Source organism: Pezoporus flaviventris, unplaced genomic scaffold (assembly GCF_033815535.1).
Source record: "Pezoporus flaviventris isolate CSIRO_AGI_PZ_B2104156 unplaced genomic scaffold, CSIRO_AGI_Pfla_v1 ptg000213l, whole genome shotgun sequence".
In the NCBI taxonomy this organism is placed as follows: domain Eukaryota; kingdom Metazoa; phylum Chordata; class Aves; order Psittaciformes; family Psittacidae; genus Pezoporus; species Pezoporus flaviventris.
In genome coordinates, this window is record NW_026892761.1 from 491,282 (window position 1) to 517,309 (window position 26,028).

The 26,028-nt window shown below is 65.9% G+C and overlaps 1 protein-coding gene across 2 annotated transcripts; it reads right to left on the minus strand.

Annotated features, from left to right (window-relative positions):
• Positions 1-25,922, minus strand: SLC12A5 (solute carrier family 12 member 5). 2 transcript variants are annotated; one of them, XM_061441678.1, is made up of 26 exons: positions 25,767-25,922; positions 13,549-13,643; positions 13,183-13,314; positions 12,884-13,030; positions 12,290-12,344; positions 11,353-11,483; positions 10,930-11,171; positions 10,643-10,854; positions 8,553-8,720; positions 7,051-7,149; positions 6,815-6,872; positions 5,914-6,088; positions 4,965-5,083; positions 4,536-4,634; positions 4,299-4,418; positions 4,058-4,162; positions 3,808-3,976; positions 2,756-2,951; positions 2,506-2,675; positions 2,295-2,426; positions 1,980-2,087; positions 1,722-1,844; positions 1,455-1,642; positions 1,184-1,198; positions 720-853; positions 1-347 (listed from the first exon to the last, which is right to left on the minus strand). In XM_061441678.1, exons 1-26 carry the CDS (start codon positions 25,876-25,878, stop codon positions 256-258), a joined length of 3,396 nt encoding a protein of 1,131 aa, XP_061297662.1. In that variant the 5' UTR covers positions 25,879-25,922; the 3' UTR covers positions 1-255. The 2 variants fall into 2 exon arrangements, with proteins under 2 accessions (XP_061297662.1, XP_061297663.1); XM_061441679.1 differs by lacking the exon at positions 25,767-25,922 and adding an exon at positions 20,156-20,422.
• Positions 25,923-26,028: the final 106 nt, after the last annotated feature.

The following is a 26,028-nucleotide window of genomic DNA, read 5'->3' on the forward strand; positions in this document are numbered from 1 at the left end:
TCGGTCCGCGGTACACTGTATATATTTATATATAAACAAGGACAGCAGTGCTGTGATGTTGCAATGAGGAACAGCTGCTCTGGTGCTGGATGCTCCCGGAAGATCTGGTGCTGCAGTTCGAATGGAGAGATCAGGGGCACGGCCAAAGCCAGGTGAAGTTTCTGTGCACCGGCTGCCATCCGGCCTTCCCTCCGGCGCGCGGTGCAAGGGGGTGGCGGGGCTCTCAGCGTGCAGACAAACCTCTCGCACCGTGCCTCAGGAGTAGATGGTGATGACCTCCCGGCCCCCACCGCGCACCAGGAGCACTCGGTCCAGGTGCTCCGTCAGCACCTCCAGGAACTCCATGTCTGCACGGCCGTCAAGGAGGACCAGCACCACAGCATGGGGACTGCTCTGCCCCATCCCTGCCAGGCCTCCAACCCAGGGAGCAGAGCCCAGGGCACCGACAGCCCCACAACAGAGCCTGGAGGTGTCCTGAGCCAAGGGGCCAGGGGAACCCAGCACCACTGGTGCCACACAGCGGGGACCGTGGCTGAGCCCACCGCAGCACTCACACATGTGGGTGCAATGTCAGCTGTCCCCAGCACCCGTCCCATGTACATCAGGTCTGCTGGGCCGGCAGCCTGATGCCAATGGGTGTCGGACCCAGCTTGGGGCAAGAGGTGTAGGGGAGTCTGGACTGAGGCCAGCCCGGGACAGTGGCCCCACAGGAAGGATACAGTTCTCATCCCCTTTCCGGTTGCGGGGAGGCCCTGGCATGTTCAGCAGGACCAGCTTGGCGTCCTGGGACTTCTTCACAATCACCTCGTTGAGCTTCACGGCCGTGTGCATCCTCCGCACGTTGGACTGGTTCCTGCGGGTGACAGCACGTGTGGGCACAGGGACGGCTGCAGCCACCGGCCCCAAGGGGTGCCACGAGCTGGGGGGGGGCAGTGAGCTCTCTGCCCGCAGTGGCAGCGGTGAGCTGCAGGGCCATGCATGGTGCCCACGGGCAGCAGCACTACTGGTGCCCGAGCCAGCTCTGCAGGGAGCCCTCAGCAATGAGCCAGGGCAGGCAGGGCTGCATGGCCACAGGGGCTGCGCTGGCAGCACCAACCACACTCATGCATGGGGCAACCGCGACGCTGTGAGCGTGTCCCAGCTTCCCCACCCCGGCCCCGGCCCCAGCCAAACCCACACTTACAGGTTCTCCCACTCCCTGCCAGGAGCACGACGGGGCCAGGGCGGAGGGAGAGAGAAAGAAAGAGAAGAGTGAGTGCCACGTGTGCCCCCACGTCCCTGCACACACTGAGGGACCCCCCCACCCCACCTCCCACCACCAATCGCAGGGTTCAGCTCAGTGGCTGCAGGGGTCCCTCTGGGTAAAGTGCTGCCAGGGCCCTGCCTGGGGCAGGCAGGGATGACCGGGGTGCGGGATGCAGGGGGGAATGGGGTGGCAGCATGTGGGGCCGTACGGCTTCATGTTGAAGAAGTCCTTGATGCCCTCAGGGCTGACGGGGCTCTTGCTCTTGTTCTTCTCAGCAACAGACTTCTCCTTGGTCCAGGTGAGATGCACCTTCTCAGGGGCCGTCTCCACCTCGTCACCGGGGGACTGGGAGCTGCTGGAGAAGGTGGTGGCGTTTTTGTCATGGATGAGCTGGACCTGCAGAGAGGAGAGGGCGCCGGTGGGCAGGGGCTGGGGGCAGCCGGGAGCCCAGCCCTGTCCTGGCACCGTCCCTCACCTCCTCCTCCGGCTTCTCCTCGCCGTCGCCCCCCTGCTCCTCGGGAACGCTCAGGCGCAGGCGCGTGTTGGCTGGGTTCTTGCGCCGGATGGAGCCGCGGGACTCGTCCGTGATGCTCTGGATCTGTGCGGGACGGAGTCAGCCGGGGAGCAGGGCAGAGGGGGGTTGGCCGGGCAGACCCCAGCCTGCTGCCCCGCAGGATGAGTGCAGCAAAGCCGCCACGGGGCTGGACCCCCACAGGCTGTGCTGCAGCCTCACCTCCCGCTCCCGCTCGTTCTTGGTGAGGTGCATTTGCTTGAGGATCTGGGAGCGCTGCTCCATCACCAGAGTCTTCTCATAGGTGTAGGCAGAGATGTCGCTCTCGTGCTGTGGAGGGGAGCAGGAGAAACCATGGTGCAAGGTGAGCTGCACCCACTGCTCCCAGCCTGGCCCTGCAGTTCTCCATGGACCTATGTGTCCCTGTGGCAGTGGGTTTCCCCCACCATGGTCCCGTGTCCTCCCAGGGCAGGGTCAGTCTGGCTCCCCCACATGCAGCATCCCCAGCTGCGGCACATGCCCCATCCTAGCGCTCACCATCTCCACCACCTCCACCTCCGCAGTGATGCGGAGGTGGTACAGGAACGTGGTCAGGTCCTTCTTCATCTGGATGCTGTTGTCGTCCATCTGCGCCACCGTGAAGATGCGCATCTTGCACTTGCGCCAGACCTGCAAGGGAGGGAGGCATGGCCACGGCCCGGCGGAGACGGCCCCAGCCCCCTGCCCCACACCGCGGGGCCCGGGCTACCTTGTGGTGCCGCAGGAGGAAGGGCAGCAGCATGAGCATCCCCCCGTCATGCACAATCCACCAGACGTCGATGTGGCCCTCAGAGAACCGCTCCTGGTTGCCCGGGAACATGGCGACGTTCTTGGCCACCAGCAGGGCCAGGTGCCCGGCCGTGGTCTCTCGCACCAGCTCTGGAGGGGAAGGGCCATGTCAACGGCAGCGGGTCACAGCCTCGCCGGCAGCGGCAGCACCCGCCCTTTGTGGCACCTACCAATGAAGTTCCTCCAGGTCTGGTGATCCTCCTTCTGGCGCCAGCTGCGGGGCCACCCCACCAGCACCGTGTTGTGCTGCAGCCCCCCCAGCCCGCTGGACTGGATGAGGTGGGACATCCCATCCCGCAGGTTGGAGGAGATCACGACCTGGCAGAAGCCCTTCACCTTCTCTGCTTCCATCAGGCGGCGGATGGACTGGAGGGCAGAGGGAGGTCAGAGACCAGGGGGACAGGGCATGGGCGCCCGGTGCAGATATCAACCACAGCCCCAGCTGCAGCACCACAGCCTGTGGGTGCAGGGTGTGTGGTGCAGGCCCCTGTGGGGTGCCAGGTCTCCGTGCCCCAGGGCACGCTGGCGGCTCCGGGCTGGGAGGGGTAAGCCCCGATGGTGAGCGGCGCTGGCGCATGGCTGCACTGTGCCGAGCAGGGGGTGTCCCCGTGCCGGGGCTCTGCCGGGCGGCGGAGCAGCAATTAGAGGTATTTACACAGAGAAATTATAACATGTCTGCATGGGAGAGAAAGTGTTTGCTTCCGAGGGCTTAATCTCGTTAATATGATGCTGGGCTGGGGGTGGGGATGGCTTTGCTGCAGCAGGGAAGGAACCGAGTCCCACCCTGGCACTGGGGCTGGGGGGCCATGGGGTGGGGGGGGGCTCTGGGGAGGGTCGGGGCTCTGGCAGCTGTGGCAGCTGCAGGACAGTGGAGGGGCTGCTCAGAACAGCAACACCTTGCCAGGCTGTGCCATGCTGTGTGCCATGTACCATGTGCTGTACCACATGCTATGTGCCAGGCCATGTACCATGCACCGTGCCATGCCAAGCCCTGCTGCAGCTGAGACTGGGACCACTGCCTGCCTGGTGCTGCTGTCTCTGGAATCTGAGAAAGGGGGCACGGGTCCAGAGGTCCCCATAGTGCCCCAAGCACAGGCAAGGAGTCTTTGGGCTCTACCCGGTGCCACCTCAGTGTTCTCCCGGCCAGCTGGGTCCACCAGCTCTGGCCATGGGGCAGCACCACTCCCAGGATGGCAGCAGCCCTGGCGTGGGCAGCTCTCACCTCCTCTGCCCTCTGTGCCTGTGGGTGGTTGTCCAGGAAGGTCCCTTCCAGCACGGAGGCCACGATGGTGAGGCCCTTGCCAGCTTTGAGCTGCGACGTGAAGGACAGGAGCTGGGGGTGCACCACGTTCTGCTCCTGATCTCCGCGGACCAGGACCAGCAGCTGCGGCCTGAAGGGATGGTTCTGCAGTCAGTGCCCATGTCCCAGCCAGCCCCGGTCCCCCTGGTCCCCACAGCCCCCCCAGCCTCACCTCCAGTTCTTGGTGTGGGGGGGTCCCTCCTCCAGCCGCAGCAGGGCATAGCGGGCCGCGCTCAGGGACAGCCCCCGGATCCCGTCTCCCCACTCCTTCTCCGCCCTGTGGGAACCGTCAGCATGTAAGGGATGCTCCGGCCATGGATCACCACCCTGGCACGCCGGAGCACCCCAGGACGAGCAGCCTGGGGCATCTGTCGGTGCTGGGCAGGGTCTGTGGCACCCCCTGCCGCCCTTACCCACGGTACTCGATGTATTTGTAGATGAGGCCAGCGATGAGCATGGCGACCAGGGCATAGTACCAGGAGCAGATGAACATCAGCGCCAGGCAGAGGCTCATGCCCAGGAATGACAGGGTCCTGCAGAGAGCAACGTGTGCTCAGCGTGCCCTGGCCCGCAGCAGTGACCGGGGTGGTGGGGGGTGAAGGGTGTGGCAGGACACCCGTTCATTCCTGTCCCATCCCATCGCTGCTCACCAGTGGTAGTAGCGGAACCGGGGCCGCCAGTTGGGCGTTCGCAGCAGCGTCTGCACTGCACATGCCAGGTTGACAAACATGTAGCACATGAGGAAAAACCTGCAGGAGAGAGCATGAGGTTGAGCCGGGAGCTCCAGGGCCACAGCCGGATCCCACCGCACCTCCCAGGCCCATGTGGCCGATGCTGGAGCAGAACCCTCCAATGGACAAGGGAGCTGGGGGACACAGAGCAACCAGACCCCAACACCAGGCAAGGAGGGGCTCTGGGGTCCCTGAGAGGTTCCCTTCTTCCTGGGCAGGGCCTGGGGCAATGGGGACAAAACCCCTGAGGAGCTGAGACCCACAAGTGCCACCCGCCTGGCCTGGGTGAGGGAACATGGGCCCATCCGCCGCTCGCAAAGGTGTGTGTGGACAGAGCATGCTGCCTACATGGAGAGGATGGGAGCCACCTCGTCCAGGGAGGCGATCAGGATCCCGATCTCGCAGATGCAGGCTGTAAGCAGCAGTGCCCATGTTGGCTCCCCATTGGCTTTGCCGTGGCCGAAGACCTGGGAGAGACGGGGAGGGCACGCGTCAGAACCCCCCCCACCGTGCACCCAGCCCTGCCAGAAGCAGGGGCCAGGGGTCACATGGGAGCTGACACATCCCAAGCCAGTCGGGTGCCCCATCCCTGGCAGTGTTCAAGGCCAGGTAGGACAGAGCCTTGGGAAACATGGTCTAATGTGAGGCATCCCTGCCCATGGCAGGGGGATGGAACTGGATGATCTTAAGGTCCTTTCCAACCCAAACCCTTCTGTGATTCTATGGCAGGTCCTACCAGGTCAGCGGTCCCAGGACTGGCAGGACTGGTTCCCACTGCTGGTACAGCCCCATTCCTGGCAGACCCCCCGCCCAGAGCGGCCCCTGTGCCCCCGGGACCCCACCCAGGGATGAGCCCCAGCTCAGTCAGTGTGGAGTCAGGCACCCCGTGCCTGGGACGGACACGCTGCAGCTGTGGGAACAGGGGGGGCCCGGTGCAAGGCAGGCGACAGGGGTGCGTGTCTGGATGCATTAGAGGCTGCGGGCGGCGCGAGCGAGCGAGAGGAAGGGAGGATAAAATTAGCCCGTTCTTCCCTGGGGGGAGCTGTCGGCTCGGATTTGGAGAGATGAGGTTGTGAGAACGCGTCTTCGGAGAGCACATAAATACGAAGCGGCACGGCAGCGGGGGGGTGCCCTTTCCCACACTAGCGTCTCACCGACACCGCAGCCCACTGCGGCCGCCCACCGCCGGTAACCGCGGGAGGAGGGCAGGCAGCGCGGGCGCTCACCAGGCTCCCGTGCTGGGAGAGCCACGGCCATGGTGGGTGCTTGGGGCTGGCTGGGCTCGGGGGACACCTACCCTGAGGAAAGGCACGATCCCATCCCTGGAGATGGCTTGCAGGAGGCGGGGGGCTCCTGTGAGGCTCTGCAGCCCAGCCCCACACGTGGAGAAGAAGGAGCCGATGACAATGACCCATGGGGATGGCCATGCCAGGGTGCCAACCACCAGGTTCCCATTCACAGCTTCACCAAACCTGTGGGGCAGCAGCATCACCTGTGGCTCCATCCTGTGGCTGAGCCCCATGAATGCCACAGGAGCACAACTCGGCCCCACGGGCAGGTTAGACACTGAGAGACACCACCATGGGGGGACCGGACAGCATCAGGGAAGGGCCCTGCCCTGGCTGGTGATGGTCCCCAGTTTCCCGGGGGCAAGCACGGGAGTGGGGTCTCAGGTACTGGGAGTCTGTCCCCATCCTGGCACGCGTGGACAAGGGGAGGCAGGGGACGGGGGCTCCCCGTTCCCTGTGCCGGGAGGAAGCCGCTAAGGCTGCGTGTGGCTGGATCCCGGTTGTGCTGGTGCTGGCGGCCCAGAAGTGTCACCTGCAGCGGCAGTGCGCTGGGCTGCCCCAGATCCGCCTGTTGACAAACGAGCGCTGCCGGCAGCGTGGGAGCGGGAGGAAGGGCTGCGGATGCGCAGCAAAACATCGGGCGGGGGGGGGGGGGGGGGGGCAGGCACGACACGACAGGGCACAAACGAGCCCTTAACGCCTGTTACAAGTTCGGGTCTCCCCCGAGAGCCCCCCCCCAACCCCCTGCGCTCTCACCCCAGATCCCCCCAGACCCCTCCTTCTGGCCGGTGTGTCCCAGCTGCAGCCCCCCACCAATGTCCCCACCTCCCATCGGGGCCACTCTGCCCCAGCCCGTTCCCAGGGGTCTGCAAGGCTCCCCCCAGCCCTGCACGGCCGTGGGACACTCACTTGTCACGCAGGACGACCCCCTCAATGCACGCCCCGAAAAGGACGACAGAGCTGATATCTGCCAGTTGGTCAAGGAGAGCCAGGAGGCTGTGGAGTCCCCCCGTGAACCACCACCACCATCAGTGGGGTGCCGGGACCCCTGTCCCAGCCCAGTGGAGCACCCAAGCGGGTCCCTGAACAGCAAACCCACACAGCCCCAGCCCATGGCCCAGGCTTAGGTGAGTCCTGAAGGATACAGACAGCAGAGGTGGTGGCGATGGCCAGGATGGTGCCTGTGGGGATGGACTTCTGGGCGTCCCGCAGGTCTCCGGAGCGGTTGGAGCCGGCCATGATGCCTGGGATGAGAGCGGATGGTGCCGGTGCAGCCCCGAGCAGCACAGCTCATGCCAGGCACAGTGCAAGCCCTGGGTGCTGCAGGGCACCGGCTCTGCGGTGTGCGAGGACAGGCAGCGGGCACAGAGCTGGCAGTGGAGCTGGCACTGCCATGACGCGGGGTCCCCAGTCCACCCTTCCCTGTGCCCCTCAGCACTTCCCCTCCCCAAGCCGCAGTCTGAGGCCACTCAAGGATTAGCTCAAAATGCTTTTAAGTGACTTGTCTCATTAGCCCTTAATTAGCTCAATCAGTGATGGCGGCTGCAGCAGTGACAGGGTCCAGCCCAGGCTCTGCGCTGGGAAGGCAGGAGACCAGGCTGGGACACAGCTGGGACATGGCTGGGACCAGCAGGTCCGGCACAGCCAGGGGGACGACCCGCGTTCCTGTTGTGGCATCGGCCACGGCTGCCACCGCACAGCCCTGCAGCCGCCTGCAGCTCAGCCCGTGTCACCGAGGGGACGGCACCAGCACCACACAAACACCGGGACCTGCGGCCGGCGGGCGCGGGCGGGATGCCGGCAGGGTCCGTGTGCGGAGCGGCGCTGCAGGGTCCGCCCGGCTGGAGGGCCCCCCCCCCGCCCCCAGCGCCAGACTCGGCCGGTGATCGCCCTGCCCGGGACAACCCTGGGAGGACCCCGGCTCCGGCATTAGCGAAGTGGGACCCGCCGGCGGCACCGCGGCGGCTCCGCAGCGGGACTGGGCCGGGGGGGGCTCCTCCGCCCCCGGGAGCTATAAATATCCGAGCGCTGGGACGTCAGCGCCGAGCGGCTCCGTCAGATCTGGAGCGCGGGTGGGTGCGCGGGAGGTGCGGGCTGCGATCCATCCCCGCATCCATCCCTGCATCCATCTTCACATCCATCCCCGCATCCATCCCTGCATCCATCCTCACATCCATCCCCGCATCCATCCCTGCAGCCATCCTCACATCCATCCCCGCATCCATCCCTGCATCCATCTTCACATCCATCCCCGCATCCATCCCTGCAGCCATCCTCACATCCATCCCCGCATCCATCCCTGCATCCATCTTCACATCCATCCCTGCATCCATCCCTGCATCCATCCCTGCATCCATCCTCACATCCATCCCCGCATCCATCCCTGCATCCGTCCTCACATCCATCCCCGCATCCATCCCTGCATCCATCTTCACATCCATCCCCACACCCAACCCCATATCCATCCATGCATCCATCCCTGCATCCACCCTCACATCCGTCCCTGCACCCAACCCGATATCCATCCTTGCACCTATCCCTACACCAATCCCCACACTCAGCACGAGGCAGTGCACATTGGGCTGTGCCAGAGCACATCATGGCACATGTGCCAAACAGTGCCCCTTGGCATGACCACAGCTCCCACCTGTGACCGAGGGGAAGTAGATGCCGACAAGCAGCGTGAAGTAAGAAGTCATGTCGCTGAAGACGTAGGGCTGGTCCATGTCCACCGGTGTGTCAGGGGTGCTCACAGAGGGCAGCCCCCGCTTCTCCACAATCACACCCTTGGTCAGGTACGAGCTCCAGAGGTTCTCTGTGAGGAGGCAGAGGCTGGCATGAGGAGGTGCTGGAGAGTCACCCACACCCAGCACAGCACCTCCTGCCCCACAGCCCAAAGGGACGGAGCACCACCTCTCCCCACTCCAGCATCACTGAGCACCAGGGCCACTGGCATCCAGCAGGTGAGGGCCATGGCATCCCCAGCCTGTCATGAATGCGCAAAAACACCCAGATAGGCAGCACGGGTGAACAAGTGGAGTGGGTCTGTCCTGCTACTGGTATCAATCCTGCAAGATACTGGAGCAGACGACACAGGATTGTGGTAGCAAATAATTAAGAGGGTAATATAATTAATGCTGATCAACACAGGTTTAAGGAAAGTGGATCGTGGCAGAGCAACTTGGTAATGTTTGTGATGGGATTACGAGCGCAGGGCTGATGTAACAGGCTTAGTGTCCCTCCGCGTGCTGCCTTGGCTGCGCATCACAGTGAGAAACTGGAGCAGCAGAGAGCAGCCAGCACCTGGGAACAGCTACTGAGTGGGTCCACAGGGACCAGCCCTCAGCACCCTCCCAGAACAGCTCATTTCTCCCCTCAGGGACACCCAGTGCCTGGGCACAGCCATCCCCAGCCAACTCTGCCGGCACGGCGTGGTGCCACCCTGATTCGCAATGTTGCCAGCCCAGTCAGATGGTGTCAGCCCTGGCTCTGCCCTGCACATCCCAGATGAGGGAGCGTTTGCTGGCTGCTGCCCTGACTGTCAGGCTGGGCTGGGGACTGCATCCCCTCCCCAGCAGAAAAGGGCTGTACTCAGCGGCCAGATCCTCCTCCACAAGTCCTCAGGCTTTTGACCAAGGCTCCAGGTCACAAGACCTCAGACCATGAGGAGCCTCCCAAATACCCAGGGAATGCACTCTACCACCTCGCTGTGACACAGCCTGCCAGCCACAGCCCCAAGCACCACAGGCTTGGTGAAGTCCAAGCTCCCACAGCCGGGTCCAACAACCCAAGCGTGACACTGAGCATTGGCCTCCCCTGCCCACTGTGGACTGTGAGCACCCGGCAAATGGACCAGCGGCTCCAGGAAAACAGCTCACAGGTGGCTCCTCCCAGCAAAGCCACGAGCAGTTCTGCAGCCATGGCCCCTCTCCAGGTGCCGCTGCAGCCGCAGCAACAAAGTGCCCCTTAGGAGCGATTGCTCCTCACAAAACCTCAGATCAATACCAGCCTTTCCAAAGGCCAAGCAGAAGTGGAGGGAGGATTTATTCCTCCCCAGCCTTTGGGCATCCTTGGAGCCATCCTGCTGCAGTCCGGCTGGCGCAGACCCCACGCAGGCAGCTACAGCACCCAGCTCAGTTGATGGTGCTGGAGTCCATCCTGCTGCTTGGTACAGTGTGAGCGCGGCTCACTGTGCCCAAGTGGCAGAGCAGCCCATGGCAGGGATCACCCACGGCAGGGATCACCCACAGCAGGGATCACCCAGCTGCCCGCACAACACCAGCCTGGCATGGCCAAGGGGCTGGCCACCCATCTGTGCCCACAATGCCCCCCATGGCACCAGCCTCTCCACCAGCCCTGCCAGCATGGCCACTGCCCCACCACAGCTCCCCCGGGGCTTGCCATAAAATCACAGAACCACAGCCTGGTTTGAGTTGAAGAGAACTTAAGGCTCCTCCAGCTCCAACCCCTGCCACTGGCAGGGACACCTTCCCCTGGAGCAGCTTGCTCCAAGCCCCATCCAGCCTGGCCTTGAACACTGCCAGGGATGGGGCAGCCACAGCTTCTCTGGGCACCCTGTGCCAGCGCCTCAGCACTCTAATATGGAAGAACTCCTTCCTAATGTCTCATTTGTGCCTAGTCCTGTGCCTCTTCCTTGCACCCACATCCCCACACCTCCCTCCCTGCTCTTCCAGCCCTGTGCCCATTCCCATGCCTCTGCCCCTGTGCCAAGCCCACCTTGGATAAGGCCACTGGCGGCACCAGGGATGCCCTCGATCTCGGTCACGTTGTTCATGGTGAAGTACTCATCACAGGTGGCATTGAGGAAGCGGGAGGTGCAGAAGAGCTCCCAGAGCTTGGAGCCCACCGTCTCGTTCCCCTCCATCACCACCTTGGTGCAGAGGTCGAAGCCGTGGCGTGAGAGGGTTCTGTTGCCCAGGAGGCAGATCCTGGAGGGGAGCAGGCACTCAGCACATGCACACACACAGTGGCCCTGCCGGAGCCCCATGGGACACCGTACTCACGGGAAGCTCGGCGGGTCGAAGGCTGACTTGATGACACCAGCATAGATAGCAAGGATGGAGAGGATGACGCAGCCCAGGAAGACCAGGGCAAACTTGTTGACGTACTTGACCCCCACAAACACCACCGTGGCCATGCAGGTCAGCACACAGGTGCCGTACACACGCATGTTGTTGAGCATCGCTGCTGCCTCGCCGCTGGCGTCCTCTGCCTTGAAGATGGCCATAGCTGGGAAGATGTAGGCCTGGGAGAGAGTCATGGCATCACTGCTAAAAGTCTTGTGCAGGGGACCCCTCAGCCCCACTGCAAAGCCTCAGCTCCCTGACAGGCCATGAGGAGCAGGCAGCATGGGCAGGCAAAGGCTGAGCTGCCCTGCCAGGACTTGAGCCCTCAGCACCACGTGAGTGGAAGACCCAGACACACACCAGCAGGATTTCGATGGTGCCCAGGATGTACATGGCGCCGGCAAAGGTGGTGCCCAGGTAGAAGCAGAGCCCTACGGCCCCACCAAACTCAGGTCCCAGGGAGCGCGAGATCATGTAGTAGGATCCACCCGCTGCAAAGAGAGCAAAGATGGGTCCCAGCCAGACCCCGTGGCAACCTCAGCCCTGCCAGGTATCCCAGGGGGCCGGATGGAGCCAGGGCAGACCTGGACCCTGCTCCAGCATGAAGTAGGATGCAGTCCCCAGGGCCCCAGAGCAGCCAGGCTGGCAGAGCTGTTTCACGGGAGCCCAGCAGCCAGGTGTGATGGCTCTGCGGACACGTTGTCCCCTGGGACACCAGATGGGCAATGAAGCCTCAGGAACACGGGCCATGTCCTGCTCCATCCTCCCAGAGGAGCCCTTTAGTGGTGCTGCTGGGATCGATGGTCCCACTGCAGCAGCAGGATGATGAATAGCTTTTAATTGCACCATGTGCTGGGGCCATCAGTGCCATGCCCAGCCCATGGCAGAGCAGCCCACGGCAGATCAACCATGGCAATGCAGCTCCCCGGGCTGGACGTGCTCTGGGGGTGCCAGCCCGCACACCAGACCCTGCGGTGCCTCCCGGGGCAGAGACCCCACCGCCCAGCCCGCGGCTCCCATCCTCCTGCCACCGCGTCTCCCCCGCGGCCGCGCCAGTCTGGCGGAGGGAGGAGGCGCGGCTGGCGGCTCTCGCTCCATCTGCACCTCGCTGCTCTGGGGACGGGTGAGAGCTCCAGCTCCGCGTCCCCCAGGGCCATGGGGAACCCGCACGGGGGGTGGCAGGAGCCGGGGGGCGGCTGGTGGCGCTGTGAGCTCCCACGCAACACGGACACAGGGACCCGCAGGGAGCCGGCGGCCCTCGCCCATGGCACACACACGGACGCGGGCTCGGCTGTACCTGGCACCACACCGTTGGTGGCGATCGCGCTCATGGAAATGGCCGTCAGCATCGTCTGTGGGAAGAAACACGATGTCAGCGCCTGGCAGAGCTCCCTCCACGCTTGGGAGCAGGAAGGGAGAGCTGGGACCACGCTGGGACATGGGGCTCCCTGGGACCATGCTGAGATGTGCCACAGGACCAGGACGGGTAGATGGATGACGGGCAGGCAGGCAGTTGCCTGGAAGTGCTGCAAGGGGCAGGCAGTCCCTGGCTGCCCAGGATGCTGCCCATATTCAGTCCCCTGACCCTGGGGTCGCTGTCCTGTTGGGATGGCTCATTGCAGCACGGCATATGGGGCCAGGGCAAGGGATCCCCCTCCACAACCCTCCCTCCACATCCCCCCATCACATCCCCTCACATGGCTGCTATGATCTGGGTCACCATTTGAGCATCGTTCTGCTGCCGATTCCTTTGGGAAGCAGAAGGCTTCTCCTTGCTCTAAGAGGGGCATGGGCAGGGCAGTATATGCCCGCATCCACAGCCTGCCCAGCCTGACTGGTGAACCCCAGACCTTAGGGAGGTAAGGGGGGACCCGGCAGCTCCATCACTCACGCAAGAGCAGCAGAGGAAGACCATGCAGAAGGACTCCATGATGCCGGCAATCCCCACCACCCAGGTGAGGCGCAGGAAAAGAATGACCCCAAAGATGTTCTGGAGACAGGGCAGGTAGACGCCCATGAAGGTGCCCATCCGTGGGGCCTGCCAAGGGAACAGGCAGCCATCAAAGCTCACAGGCCTGGCTGGCAGAGGAGCGAGGGGTCCCGCTCCTCCTGCAACACAGCCAGGGACCCTGGTGAAAGCACTGCCCAGCACATGCCCAGGGGCCTGGGAGAAGGGGCTGCATCCCCCACCTGCACCGGCTTCTTCTTGCCCCCGTCATTGTTCTCGGCCTCCTCGTGCTCCCGGCTCCCCTGCGGCAGGTTGGTGTAGTTGGCCAGCCCACTCAGCAGGGACGAGACCATGGGGCTGGTGTCCATCTCCTCCTGCAGACAGCAGAGCCCAGCGCCATGAGTTAAGTCCTTCAGGGCCCTGGCCAGCCCCACAACACCAGCTCCTCACCAGATGCCACTGCACTGCCTGCCCCGCTGGCATGGCTGCAGCAGAGCGGACCCAGCCTGAGGCTCTGTTTGGGTGCCAGGGTGCAGATCAGGTGCTGTGGGAGCTGCCCAGCTCAGCCCCCTCCCCATGGACCCCTCTTCCCACCATGCATGCCCTACCTCAAAGAGGGCCATGTTCTTGCCATCGTACTCTTTTCCCTTCTCCAGATCTGTGCTATTGATGAAGGGGCTGCTCTCCTTGGGATTGCCATCTCCTGTGGGGACAGTGCAGAGTCACCCACGCAGTCCCAGCCCCAGCCTGTGCTGCAAGAGCAGCCACCCTGCAAGGCTGTTGCTGCTAGGGGCTGCAGCTGCACCCAGCTCCTGCGGTAGGGGCCATGGGCACCGCACTTGTGCCCAGTCCCAGGACAGGCAAGGGCAGCTCCTGTGTCCAGCCATCAGCATCACCTCTGGGCCACACATGGTCAGGGGAGGCTCCTGCCTGTCCCCAGGAGCCACGTGCTGCCCTGCGCGGCCGGGCGCATCCGCGCAGTGAGGTGAGTGGTGTGGATCCATGGGGAACCCTCCCAGCAGGATGCTGGCAGCAATAACTCACGGTGGGTGAGTGCGCTGGGGCTACTCACAGCGCTGTGCCTGCAGCGGCAGGATGCGGCCAGATGCTCTGCATGCAATTGTAGCAGGGATGGTCCCGGCATGGTTCCTGGGAGTGCGGCGAGTGGCCAGAATCCTGGTCGTGCTCCACAACACGCACCACGGGAGCAGGGGCTGCAGTCTCACTGGCTGCACCTCAAGGCAGGGAGGTGTCTGGAGGTGCCACCACTGAGGGCAGGCACTGCTGGGCCATGGGAGAGGCCACAGCTTGCAGAGCCTGCAGAGCTGCTGGGACAGGGCCATGGCTGCTCACTGCATTAACGACCTCATGCAGAAGAAACCCGGAGCCGGCTTAATAGCAAGGAAAACAGCCGAGCTGCAGAGCAGCAGAAATAAATCAGGCTGGAAATGGAGCAGCAGCGAAGATGGTGCTGCCGGAGTGGTGTAGCCCTGAGCGGAGGCCCAAAACAAGGGGGGCAGGGGCCGTGAGAGGCTGGGAAGCCAAAGGACATGGTGATGGGCAGAGTGGCTCAGTGGGTGATGGCCCCTATGGCACAAAGAAACCAGCCCTGAGTGGGAGGAGAGGGGCTCCTCACCACACGCCCATTCACCCATCATGGCCCTGCAGCCAGGGCAATGGCCCTGCTGGTGGCAGCAGCTCTGCAGGGCAGGCTGCCTGCACATGCAGGAATAAAGACCCACTCCACACCCCAGGACAGGGGCAAGAGCCATCCCCTCCACTGGCCTTGAGCACAGAGCCTGGGGGTGCCCAGAGAGGATGCAGGGGGGACCCATGGTCCAGGGCAGTGCCAACACCCACCCCCTGCAGGACAGACCCCACAACTGTTTGGAGCAGCCTGGTCCTTTGCAGGCCTCCTGCCTGTTGACTCATGTTCGGGATCCTGGGAGCCAGCGTGCAGTGGTGATTCACCTTCTGCATTCATCATGGCTGACCGGAGGTGAAGCCCTGAGTGCCACAGGTGATGCTGACCCACAGGCTGTCCCCCATCTCTCAGCAGTCCCTGGTCCCCTCCAGCACAGGGCAGCAGCATCCCCAGCAGTACAACTGAAGTGAAAGAAGAGCCCGACCCTCCTTCTGGGCAGGAATGGCTGTGGTGGCAGCACCCGGACAACCCACCCTCATCCCGGAGCCCCTTTAGATGGATGCCTGGCACCATGTGCTTCACGGCTGGCATGTGGTCTGCCCCGTGTCCCCCACCGAAGGATGTGCAGGGGGGTCTCAGCATGGACCCAACATGCTCCTTGCTGGGGTTTGGTCTCAAGAGCCGCACCCAGCACTCATTAGGTAACGGCAGCAGTGCAGGCTGGCACACCCCTGCTGGCCATGGCTCCCACCCACTGCACCGGCTCTGGCACCATGTGGATGTGGGATGCCCACTATGCCAATAGGACACCCCCAGGGGTGCAGGAACGGGGGTGTCAGAGCCACCTCTGCTCCCCGGGACCCCATGCAGGGCTGGACAGCGCCGGGGAGCACGGGGACAGGGTCAGCGCGGGGGGGGGGAGACCGAGCCCCGGGGGCCTCACAGGGAGAGCAGAGCCCACGGGGCCTCGCCGCCTCCTGGTACCCGGCGACGACATCACTGCGCTGGTTTCCATGGCAACGGCGAGCCACGGCCGCCCGCTCCCGCGCTTATGTAACGCACCGGTGCCCCCCGCGTCTCGGCCACCGGCATCGGCCACCGACTGGCCCGACGGGCCCCACCGACAGACAGCAGCACCCCCGGGTGCCCGTGCTCCAACCCGCCGGCACTGCCGGCACCAAACCTCGCCGCCCCTCTGCCCTGTCCCGGCGCACCAGCCCTCTGCATCACCACATGGACCACGGCTCCGAGCCGGCACCGCCCGGGCTGCCAGGGCCAGAGGGGCCACAGGAGCCCCTCGCCTGGTGGTGCCGCCGGGAGGGGCGGGAGGTGGGGATCCAGGGATGGACACGGCACAGCTCCGGCATTCCTGGGGCACGGCTCAGGGGAACCCTGACCCCCAGGCTGGAAGGAGTTAAGTGCCAGGGCCGCGGGGTCCCAGGTGACAACGCGCTCCCCGCTCCTGCCGGAGACCATTTTGCCGCAGAGGGGCTGGTGCAGCCTCTCCTCAGCAGCTGCCACAGGATCTGTGCTCTGTGCAGGCAGCGGCACGCAGGACCCCGCAGCCCGGCCAGGGCAGGGCTCACCCTATCACCCACCGGCCCGGCGGCACCGAGGGGGTGACACCTCCCGGCCATGGGGCACACGGACACTGCCGGTGCCCCCGCACCAGCCAGGCCTGCCCATGCCCCCAGCAGAGCCCCAGGCGAGCAGCTCGGGGGCAGGACGAGGCCGGGCAGCGGCTTGGGAGAGGCAGTGTGAGCAGAGCCGAGCTGAGCTGTGCCAGGCTTCGATCCCGGCGCTCAGCTGCCCCCTCCCCAGGGATCGCTCAACACGAATCGGCCTTTTAATTTGCTGCGGCGGCTGGAAGGGCTCGCGGCGGGATTGCTGGCAGGAACCCGCAGCCCCGCTGTGGGCACCGCGCCGTCCCGCTCGCCACGGGGTTACCACCGGCCCTGCCTGCTCAGGGCATTCAAAGGCCGACCTCGCTGCCCATCTCAGCACCCTGAGAGCCAAGGGACCATCCCTGTGTCCCAGATCTTACCTGCCCCACAGGGCAGGGCTCTGGCTGCAGTATCAGCCACAGTCTGATCTCCTAATGGCTTTTAACTCAGCCCTAAATTAGGTTGGGAAGCGTCATGTCCCTCATCCCAAATCCTCCCTAATCACTTTACATGGTGCAGGGGGTCCGATCAGCCAACCCCTATGGGCTAATTAAACAGAGCTGCTGCCTGCTCCTGCCCAGCCACAGCCAGCCTGTCGTGTCCATGGCACCCCGTGAGGGCCAGCTCCCTTGCACCACCAGGCACCTCCGTTAGTGCTCCTGAAGCACCTGAGGGCCTGCCCGGTGCTGGCACAGGAGTGCTGACAGCACAGAGAGCCCCTGCATGAGCCTGGCCACTGACCCCTCCTGTGGCACCCCTTGCACCAGTCCCAACATCCCTGGGCCAGCAGCAGTGCAGCAGCTGCTTATGCACCCGGGGCTGCCCCAGGGCTCCCCTCCAGGCACTCAGGGCACCTTGAGTTTTGCCAGAGTGTTCTGAGCAGCCTCCTCCTGCTCCCCGGGGCTCTGCCCGCAGCCAGCGGCAAGGGGCACCCCAGGGTGACCCCAGCAGCACAACGAGCACATGGGTGAGCACGTGGCCCTGGCTCGTGTCCCCAGCTGCTGCTGTTCTGCAGGAGCTGCTGTCTGGGGCAGCCACGGTGCTGTTCTGTCACCCCCAGGCATGAAGGGGACTTGGCCGCTCATCCACTGGCCTGGCCCTGGGCCACTGGTCAGGGAGTGCCTAAATCAGATGGGGATGGCCAAAGGACCCTTATGGTGTCTGGCACCTCTGCTCCCACCCAGGCTTCCTTCTCCCTTCAGCAAGGTTATCTATCTGCCAGCTGCCCCCCTTGGAGAAGCAGCAGAGCTTCCATGCCCCGCCAAGGCAGCAACAACCAGTGGCCGGAGCAGCACTGGCCCGTGTGGCAGTGTGTGCAGCAGTGCCGGCTCCTGTGGTGCTGGGGTGGAGGATGGTCCCCCCACCCCGGGCTGTGCTTTGCCCCTCCAGCCAGAGAGCGCACCAAATGGCCTTTTGGGCTGGATTCTTTCACTGCCTGACCCAAATTGGACCAACTGCTACTTCAGACCTATCCTCTTCCTTCCTAAACCCTGGATTATCCTCTCTTTGATCAGCCAGCCCTGCAGGCGCAGGATTTCAGCACAGGCGCTTTGCCTGGCTGCATTTTAACAGCTTCCCAAATTCCCTGACAGCCAGAGCTCTGCCTTGGAAATCGCTGTGGACTGAAGCTCCAGCAAAGCTCCCGGCCCAGGGTCTGCCCTCCTTGGTCAGCCCAGTGCCTCCAGCAGCCTGCATCGGGGCTGTGCCTGACATTTCCACACCCCAAACAGCAGTAAAAGCTGCCAGCCTGGACACTGCAGACAGCAGTCCTGCCCCCTCCCGAACTCCCCACCACCTCCCCAGAGGGTCTGCCACGGTCCCAACCCTCTCTGGGCTGCCAGGACTGGAGCCCTTCCAGCCCTTGTCATGAGGCCGGCACAGGCTGTCCAGTGCAGGGATACTGCTCGGCCTTTCCAACAGAAATGGCCTAAGCAGCACCCAAGGCTTCAGCAGTTCTACTGGGCTCAGCAAGTCCCTGCCTTGCCAGTGCTGGAGCAGCCAGGACTCATGGGGGGCCCTGCTGGCATGCAACAGCTCTGCCACCCACCCTGGGTCATCCATGTTCCCTGCAAACAGGCCCTGCACAGAGAGCTCAGTGCAATCCTTGGCATGGGGGGTGATCCCACACCCCTGCAGCAGCCGCCCTCACCATAGGTGTAGGGGGCTCTGCCCTACCACTCCCCACAGATCCTCCGCCAAGCCTCCAGGGCCCCAGTGCCTCCAGCCCTGCTCCTGCCAGCCCACAGGACACCATCTCACCAGGCCCAGCTCCAGGGACAGACTGCCTGGTCCATCTGTAGTAGCACCATGCCCAGCCTTCCCGCCAGACCCCAGCAAGGCAGAAACGCCTGCCGCCACTGCCGCGATGGAAATAGCAGGATAGATCCTGGTGCTGTAGAGGGCAAGGGGAAGGAGAGAGCCCAGGGAAGGGCACGGCTGGGTGCCAGTGCGGCTCCCCCCAACCCAGAAAGGTGCTCCCAGAAAACTCCTGCAAGCCCTGACCTTGAGTGCCACGAATAAACAAGCAAATAAACAGGCTCAGGTCAGTGGAGCAGAGCAAACACTAAAACCCTCATCACAGCCGTGCCCAGAGCCTTACTGCAGGCAGCAGGGACTTCTGCAGCAGCTGCCAGAGGCAGCTGTCCCCTCCTGGCTGTCCCCTCCTGGCTGGAGTGTTCAGACCCCACGAGGGGACCTGGTGTGGGGCTGGGGGATCGGAGACACTACAGGTCCCCTCGGACACACTGCTGTATTTCCCTAGCTCCAAACCATCCCTGTGCCCCACAGGGCACCTGCAGGAGAGGGAGCTGCACGGCCCCGCAGGGAGCTCCGGCCAAAGAGCCAGCGGCCAAGTGGCCGCTGCCGGGGCCCGGCAGCCACAGACTGCGGGGCTGCAGCTCCAGACCCTCACCTGCAGATCGTAGGCCCCAGCCTGCCTGCACTGCGCCGGGCTGCAGCACGCCCGGCACGCCTCGGGCTGGATCGAGGGGACCGGCTCGGCTCAGCACAAGGCTCGGTTCGGCATGGCAAGGCTCGGCTCGTCCTGGCACGGCTCAGCTCGGCACCGCCGCGGCCCCGGTCCGAACGGCTCCTGCCGGCCCCGGCGCAGGGCCCGGGCGGCCGCTTCAGCACCGCGGACAGCGGCATCGGCCCCGGGGGACTGAGGATGCGGGAGAGGCGGCGGGAACGGGATGGGGGGCGATACCGGTGATGGGGGTCTGCCGGGGATGGGGGTGTACCGGAGAGGGGGGGCGGCTGCCGGAGATGGGGGGCGGCAGCGGAGGTGAGGGAAGCGGGAGGGAAGGATGGGGGGGCGGCAGCCGGAGATGGGGGGCGGCAGAAGGGAGGGTTGGGGGGGCAGCAACGGGGATGTGGGAGGCGGGAGGAAAGGATGGGGAGGAGGAAGTCAGGGATGGGGGGGTAGCAGTCGAGGGGGGGGATGGTGGGGAGGAGGTAGCTGGGGTGGGGAGGTAAGTGTGGGGACCCCTGCGGGGGCACCGGCGGGCGGGAGCGGGCCGCTGCAGCGGCCGCCGGGGGCTGTCCGGGAGGTGTCAGAGGTCGGTGCCCGCAGCGCAGCTCGCAGCCCCGGCCCGGGAGGAGGCTCCCCGGTGAGCCCCGGGCACGGCTCGGCCCCACCGCAGCCGCTGCTCCAGCCGCGCTGCCGTTCCCCGGGGCTGCCGCAGCGGCGAAAGCGGGGCCGGGGCTGCGCGGAGGCGCCGGGAGCGGGAACAGCTCCGCACCGTCCACCGCAGCCCCGCGGGGCCGCGGACCATGAGCCATCGCCGCGGCCGGTGCTGGTGCCGGTGCTGCCCGCCCCCAGCCTCCGCGGCTCCCGGCTCCGCGCTGCCTCCGCCACCCGCCCTGCAGGGGCGGCCGCCCCGGGCAGCCCCGATGCCGGTGCCTCACCTTGGCTGGCGCCGCCGTCGCCGTCCTCGCAGTCGGCCAGGTTGTTCAGCATGGCGCCGGCTGCCCGCCGCTGCCCGGGAGCTGCGAGCTCCGCTCTCCGCAGCCAGCCGCGTCCCCGCGCCGCCCCCCGCCGCCGCCGGTGGGAGGGGGCTGCAGTGCGGAGGCGCCCGGGCTCACGGCTCAGCCCGGCCGCTCACTTCATCACGTATGCGGGAGGCATTGCCCCCGCCGCCGCGGGGAGGGGAGCAGCGGCGAGCGGGGGAGGGCGCGGAGCGGAGCGGGGCCGCCCCCCGGCTGCACCAGGCGGGGGGTTGGGGGCAGAACTGGGGCAGGGCAGCGCTGCGGGACAGCCCCGCACCCCCAGCCCTCAGCAGCCCCCGGCGCAGGCCCGGGACCGGCACCGGGTCGGGGGGTGCAGCGGGACAGACCCTGCGCATCCCCAGGGACCAGGGAGAGACCCTGCCCGCAGCTCCCGGGTGGGGCAGCGGCGGCGAGGACACGACCGCAGGCAGTAGTGCCCTGGCCGGGGGCCAAGCCCCTGCCTCAGCAGTCTGACCTGCCCGAGGCCCCCAGTATCCAAGGGCAGCCCGGGAGCAGGGGAACACGGACCACCCAGCAGCAGGGCCGAGGCTGCTGACCCTGCTTTGCCAGGCATCCGCACCCTGCAAGCGTTGGAAACGCTACCTGCAGCCGGGAGCTGGCTTAGGCTGACGCCCGGCGTCCCCAGGAGGGAGCTGGGGTCACATAGTGCCCACTAACACCCCTGCACAGCTCTCCCGACCTGCAGAACGGCAGATCCAGGGCTGATCCTGGAGAAAGGCTGTGAAGGGACAGACTGCCCAGGCCCTGCTGAGCCCATCCTCAGCAGAGCCGCGAGTCTTGGGGCCACCTTTGATCTGGGGGCTGCTGGCAGGACCCCGCAGGGCGGCTCACAACCCCCCCCTACTCTCACCCACTAATCCGGGAGGATCCCAGCCCTGGAGCTGGCTGCAGCTCCCAACATCTCCTCAGGCGCGCTGAGATCATGACAGCCTGCTGGCGTTAGTTACTTCTTGACGGCTGTAATTAATTGTTTACTTTCTCCTGGTACGGGGCCAGCTGCTCTGCAGCGCAGAGGCTCCCGGCCTCACCTCCTACCTTGGGGCAGGAGGAATCGGGCACTAACAGAAGCCCCAGCCCTGCCTCGGCTGCTGCAGCCAGGATCCCCAGACCCAGCATCCCCTGGGAGCAGGAGCCACACCAGCACAACTCCAACTCCACGGCAAGGGCCATGGGATGGCCACAAGCAGGGTGGACAGCTTGGGGGCTACTCCTGCCCTCACCCGGCCCCCAGACTCCCTCCCAGCCCAGGACTCTGCATGCTGTGGTGCTGACCCTGCCCAGCCACAGCAGCAGCATCCCTTTGCCCCCTTGTCCCTCAGCCTTGAGCAGGAGATTTCACCAGAGCAAGGGGCTGCCTCTTCTCAAGTAATAGGACTGACCCCCACATTCTGCCTCAGCAGGCAGGGCTGCAGGCAGGGCTGCAGGCAGAGCCACTTGGCATGGTGTTTCCTGGGGGTCTGCAGAGTCCATGCACACGTGGAGGGCAGGGGGCTGGGGGCTGCACAGGGGCCACGGTGAGTGCTGAGCACCAAGAGGGTGGTTTTGCGCAAGAGGCTGCAGTGCGTGGGTTCGGCACAAGAGGGATTTTCCTGCTAAAACAGATGGGGGGCAGGGAGCACGTGAAAGACCACTAATCCCCTAATCCCTGGATTATGGCTCCATTTCAGGGGCTGGGATTTGCCAGCAGCATGGGGGGCTACGTTATCAATTGCATTTATTTATCTCATGTGCAGGGTCCCATAGACACAGTGAGGCACATGGAACATGTCCCCAGGACAGAGCCAGACCGAGAGGGCTCAACCCTCCCAGCACAAAACTGACCTGACCCTGGCCCATGAGCATGATATCCTGGGCTGGAGTATATGGCCCCAGTGCTCCAGGAATGGAGAGGCTGGACATGGCCTGTGCAGCATCCATGGCCCTTGTGCTGCCTGCAGCGCCAGTGCCAGACCCCTTTCCTGGCACTCCGCAGCTCCCAGGCTGAGGAAAAAGGGGTCTAGCAGTGGGGCTGCAGCAGTGCAGGGGCAGAGGAGCTGGGGATGAAGGGAGGCAGCTGGCTTTCCCTGGGCATGGGGGGGGAATCAGCTGCAAGTGGCCCCCACACCCGGGTGCAGGCTGGATTCTGGCATGGGGCCAGGCACAGCATCAGTGCCCCACTTAACTGCAAGAGGATGCCCAGGAATGACGAGGGAGAGCTGCACAGCTCCTCTGCCAGGCCAAGGGGTTGGCACAGCAGAGCTGGACCAATTCCCTGTGATGCCTCTGCACCCCCCTGGGATGGAGACTGCTGAGCTATGCAAGACCCCAAAAGCCTGAGCTGGTTTGGGGCATGGAGCATCCCTGCAAACTGTGCAACTGCAGACACCGCAGAGCCACCTGAGCACGTCCCAGACCCCCCTGCATCCCCTGTGGCAAACAGAGCCTGGGTGGGGGATCCATCCCCACAGCCCTGCCCCTGCAGCCGGCACACAGCCCTTGCTCATCCTGATGCCAGCAGCAGTTGAACCTCTCAGGAGCGTGACACACACCAGTGGCGCTGGGAAACCTCCTAAGGGCACGGAGCGGGCAGCCTGGCAGCAGCATGATGGGGAGGTCAGGGCCACCGCGCTGCAGAGATGCCCATGCTGCACTCCTGTAGCAATCCCCGGGCACCGTCACAGCCTGCCTGACCCTCACCCTGTCTGGACGGCAGTTCCAGCACCAGGGGCCCAAGGGCAGAAGGCCAGAAGAGACCCCCAAGAGGACAGGGGGCAGTGGGGCTATCCCAGGAGATTTGCATCATGGTGTGTCCCGCGCCGATGTCCTGACACCCCATGACACCATGGGCTGCCTGTTCTGCAGCACCTCAGAATGATGGAGGGATCTTGCTCATCCCCATGCAGACAGGTCAGGGCCCTGCGGCCAGCAACAGGGCAATAACAGAGCCTGAAGGTGACAGAGCCACGGGGGGCCAGGAGCCGGTGAAGCTGCCCAAGGCCAAGAGCAGAAGGGTGGTTGTGGGGCGGGGCAGGGCAGGAGGCCGCGAGGTTCTGCATCACGAGAGCCCTGCACCACGCACAGCTGGCACGGGCCAGATGCGCTGCCAGCAGCAGGGCAGAGGCAGTGGGAGCCCAGCACGGGGATCAGCCTTGGGAGCGATCAGCCACCGGCCCCCGCTGCCATTCAGAGCCGCCGAGGAGCTCCTGAGCAGCCCCGCGCCAGTGGCTGCAGCTGAGCGAGGGTGAGGAGCGGCTGTTACCAAGGGTCTGGCACCGGAGCGCAGCTGACCGAGGCACTGGGCTGTCCTGTGTCCCACACACCCCCCGGCCCGGGCCCCCCAGCCTGTGCAACCACCCCCGGCCCTGGCACCCCACCAGAGCACCCCGCAGCAGGTTCAGTGGCACGGAGAGGCCTTGGGCACGTGCTGCACGTGGCAGTTGGGGCTTGGGCTGCCCCAGGGACCCAGGGAGCAGAGCAGTGTGGTGGGCAGGGGGGGCTAGATCCCCCACCCCCACAGCCCCGCAGAGCCTGCCCCACACACACCCCCCAGCCCTCCCGGGGTAGCGGCCCCCCTGCACTAGGGGTCCCCAGTGGCCCCCTCCCGCTTGGGGCTACCCCCAGCTCCGCTGCCCCACACAGCTGACAGCCCCACGGCGGGTCCGGGAGAGCGGCTGGACCCCCCCAGCACCAGGAACCGCTGGCAGGGATGACACCGGGCCCGGTTTCCATGGGAACCAGAGAGGCTCCTTAACCGGTTGGTTGCCATGGCGACTGCCGCCGAACGGGGCTGCCTCGGGACACGGCGGAGGGGGCTCCTCTCCGGGGATGTTCCGGTGCTCCCCCCCGAGCCAGGGCGGCCGCATCGGGGCCAGAGCCCGGGGCTGGGGCGGGGGCCGGGGGGACCCCTGCGGGGCGGGGCCAAGGGCGGGGCGGGGCGGGAGGGGCGTGGCCAGAGGGCGGGGCACACCCGCGCCAGAGGCTGCCCTGTCCCGTCCCGGCAGCGCCCCCTGGCGGCACCGAGATCGCGCGCACCCCGTCCCGCCCGCCCGCAGCGCCCCCCCGGCACCGGGCGGCAGCTCCGGGCCCGCACCGCGCTGAGCCCCCCCCAGCGCTGCCCCCGGGCAGAGCGCGGCACCAGCCCGCGGCCGGAGCTCCCACCCCGGTACCGAGCCCCGCGGCCGGCTGCAGCCCCCACCCCGGCCTCTACCAGCCCAGCGTGACCTGGGGCAGGACAGGAGTGCCGCTTGCGAGCACCCGCCTGCGGCCCGGCCCAGCCCCATCGCCCCCAGGCCGCCCTGCAGGTACAGCCCCACGGCACTCACTCAACCGTCCCCCCGAGGCTGCACCCACAGCAACACGGGGCATGAATGGGGCAGCCTCAGGGCTCCCCCGCCTGCTGCCCGACCCCCGGCACACGCTCCCCACCACACTGTGGCTGAGCCGCGGTGCAGGGTCAGTCCAGGCAGCGGCCGTAAGGGCTGGGCCGCCACCGTCCTCTGCGAGGGCACAAGGTCAAAGCTCAGCCAGAGGGACACCATCCCTGCCACAGCCCCTACGGTATAGCCCCCCCAGCACCCCCAGCCAGCCTCGCTCTGCACACGGCCCCGCACGAGCACATCAGCCACCCAGCTGCTGACTGCTCCGGGAGGGCCATGGGCTCCAGCTGTGGTTCCAGCTGTGGCTCCAGCTCAGAAGGGGCTGCTCTGCCCCAGTGCAGCCCATGGGCCAGGCCCAGCTGCGCCAGGATGCCATGGGGTGACACGCAGCCCTGGCACCACACACGGGGGCACAGCCCAGCCTGGACTCTGCGGCCCCATCCAGCTGCTCGCTGCCTCCCACCCGCGCCCTTCGCCAAGGGTGCAAGGTCACAGCTCCGAGCAGCGCAGTGCTGCCGTCGGCTGGGTGTCTGGGATCGATACGGCTCCGGTAACAGCACAGCCCTTCCACCACATCCCCTGGGCACTGCAGGGCGACGGCCTGCCAACCCCCATGCCCACCGCAGCCCCATGGGTCACTGCCACCACCACCACCTTTCCCACACTCTCACACCAACCCAGCTACAGCCCACCCTCCTTGACAAGAAGGGGCACGCAGCCTCGCACCTCGCAGCCATGTCCCTGCGAGCCAGCTGTGATCCCACTGTCGGTCCTGCCTCACTCCAACAGACCCCCGGCATAGTGACAGCCCCCCCGAGGAGTGGGGGCAGCCCCGGGAAAGAGCCCGTGTACAAGGAGGCCTGCCCGGGCGAACAGGACGTGCTCCCCGCTCTGCTCCCGCCGGATCCCGAGTCCTGCAGCTCCACGGCAGCCCCTCTCAGGGGGTCCCCAGCACCTCCCAGGGGCCCGGCCGACCGACTGCCAGCCCCGGGCTGCCCTGCACATCCCCACGGTGCCCCGACGTCGCGTCCCTGCCCCGCGGACCCGACCCACGGACCCTGCCCCACGCCGTTCCCCACAGGCTGTGCCCCACGAGCTCTGCCCTACGAAGATTCCCCCTCCGCCGGCCCCGCCGGCCCTGCCCCGGCGCTCACCTCTGGTGTCGCGGCCGGGCTGGCGGCCGCCGCCGCCGGATGCGCGGTCGGGACCGCGGCCGGGAGCGGGGCCGTGGCGGGGCAGCGCGGTGACGGTGAACCTCCGGCTCATGGCCCCGCCGCCTCCACAAGTGGCTCCGGGCCCCGGCTGCCGCCGAGCGCGGCCCCGGCGGGCGCTGACCGGGGTCCTAGTGCCCGAGGCACCGCCCGCCGCGCCGCCCCGCGGCTACGGGGCTGACACGGATCGGCACAGCTCAGCGAA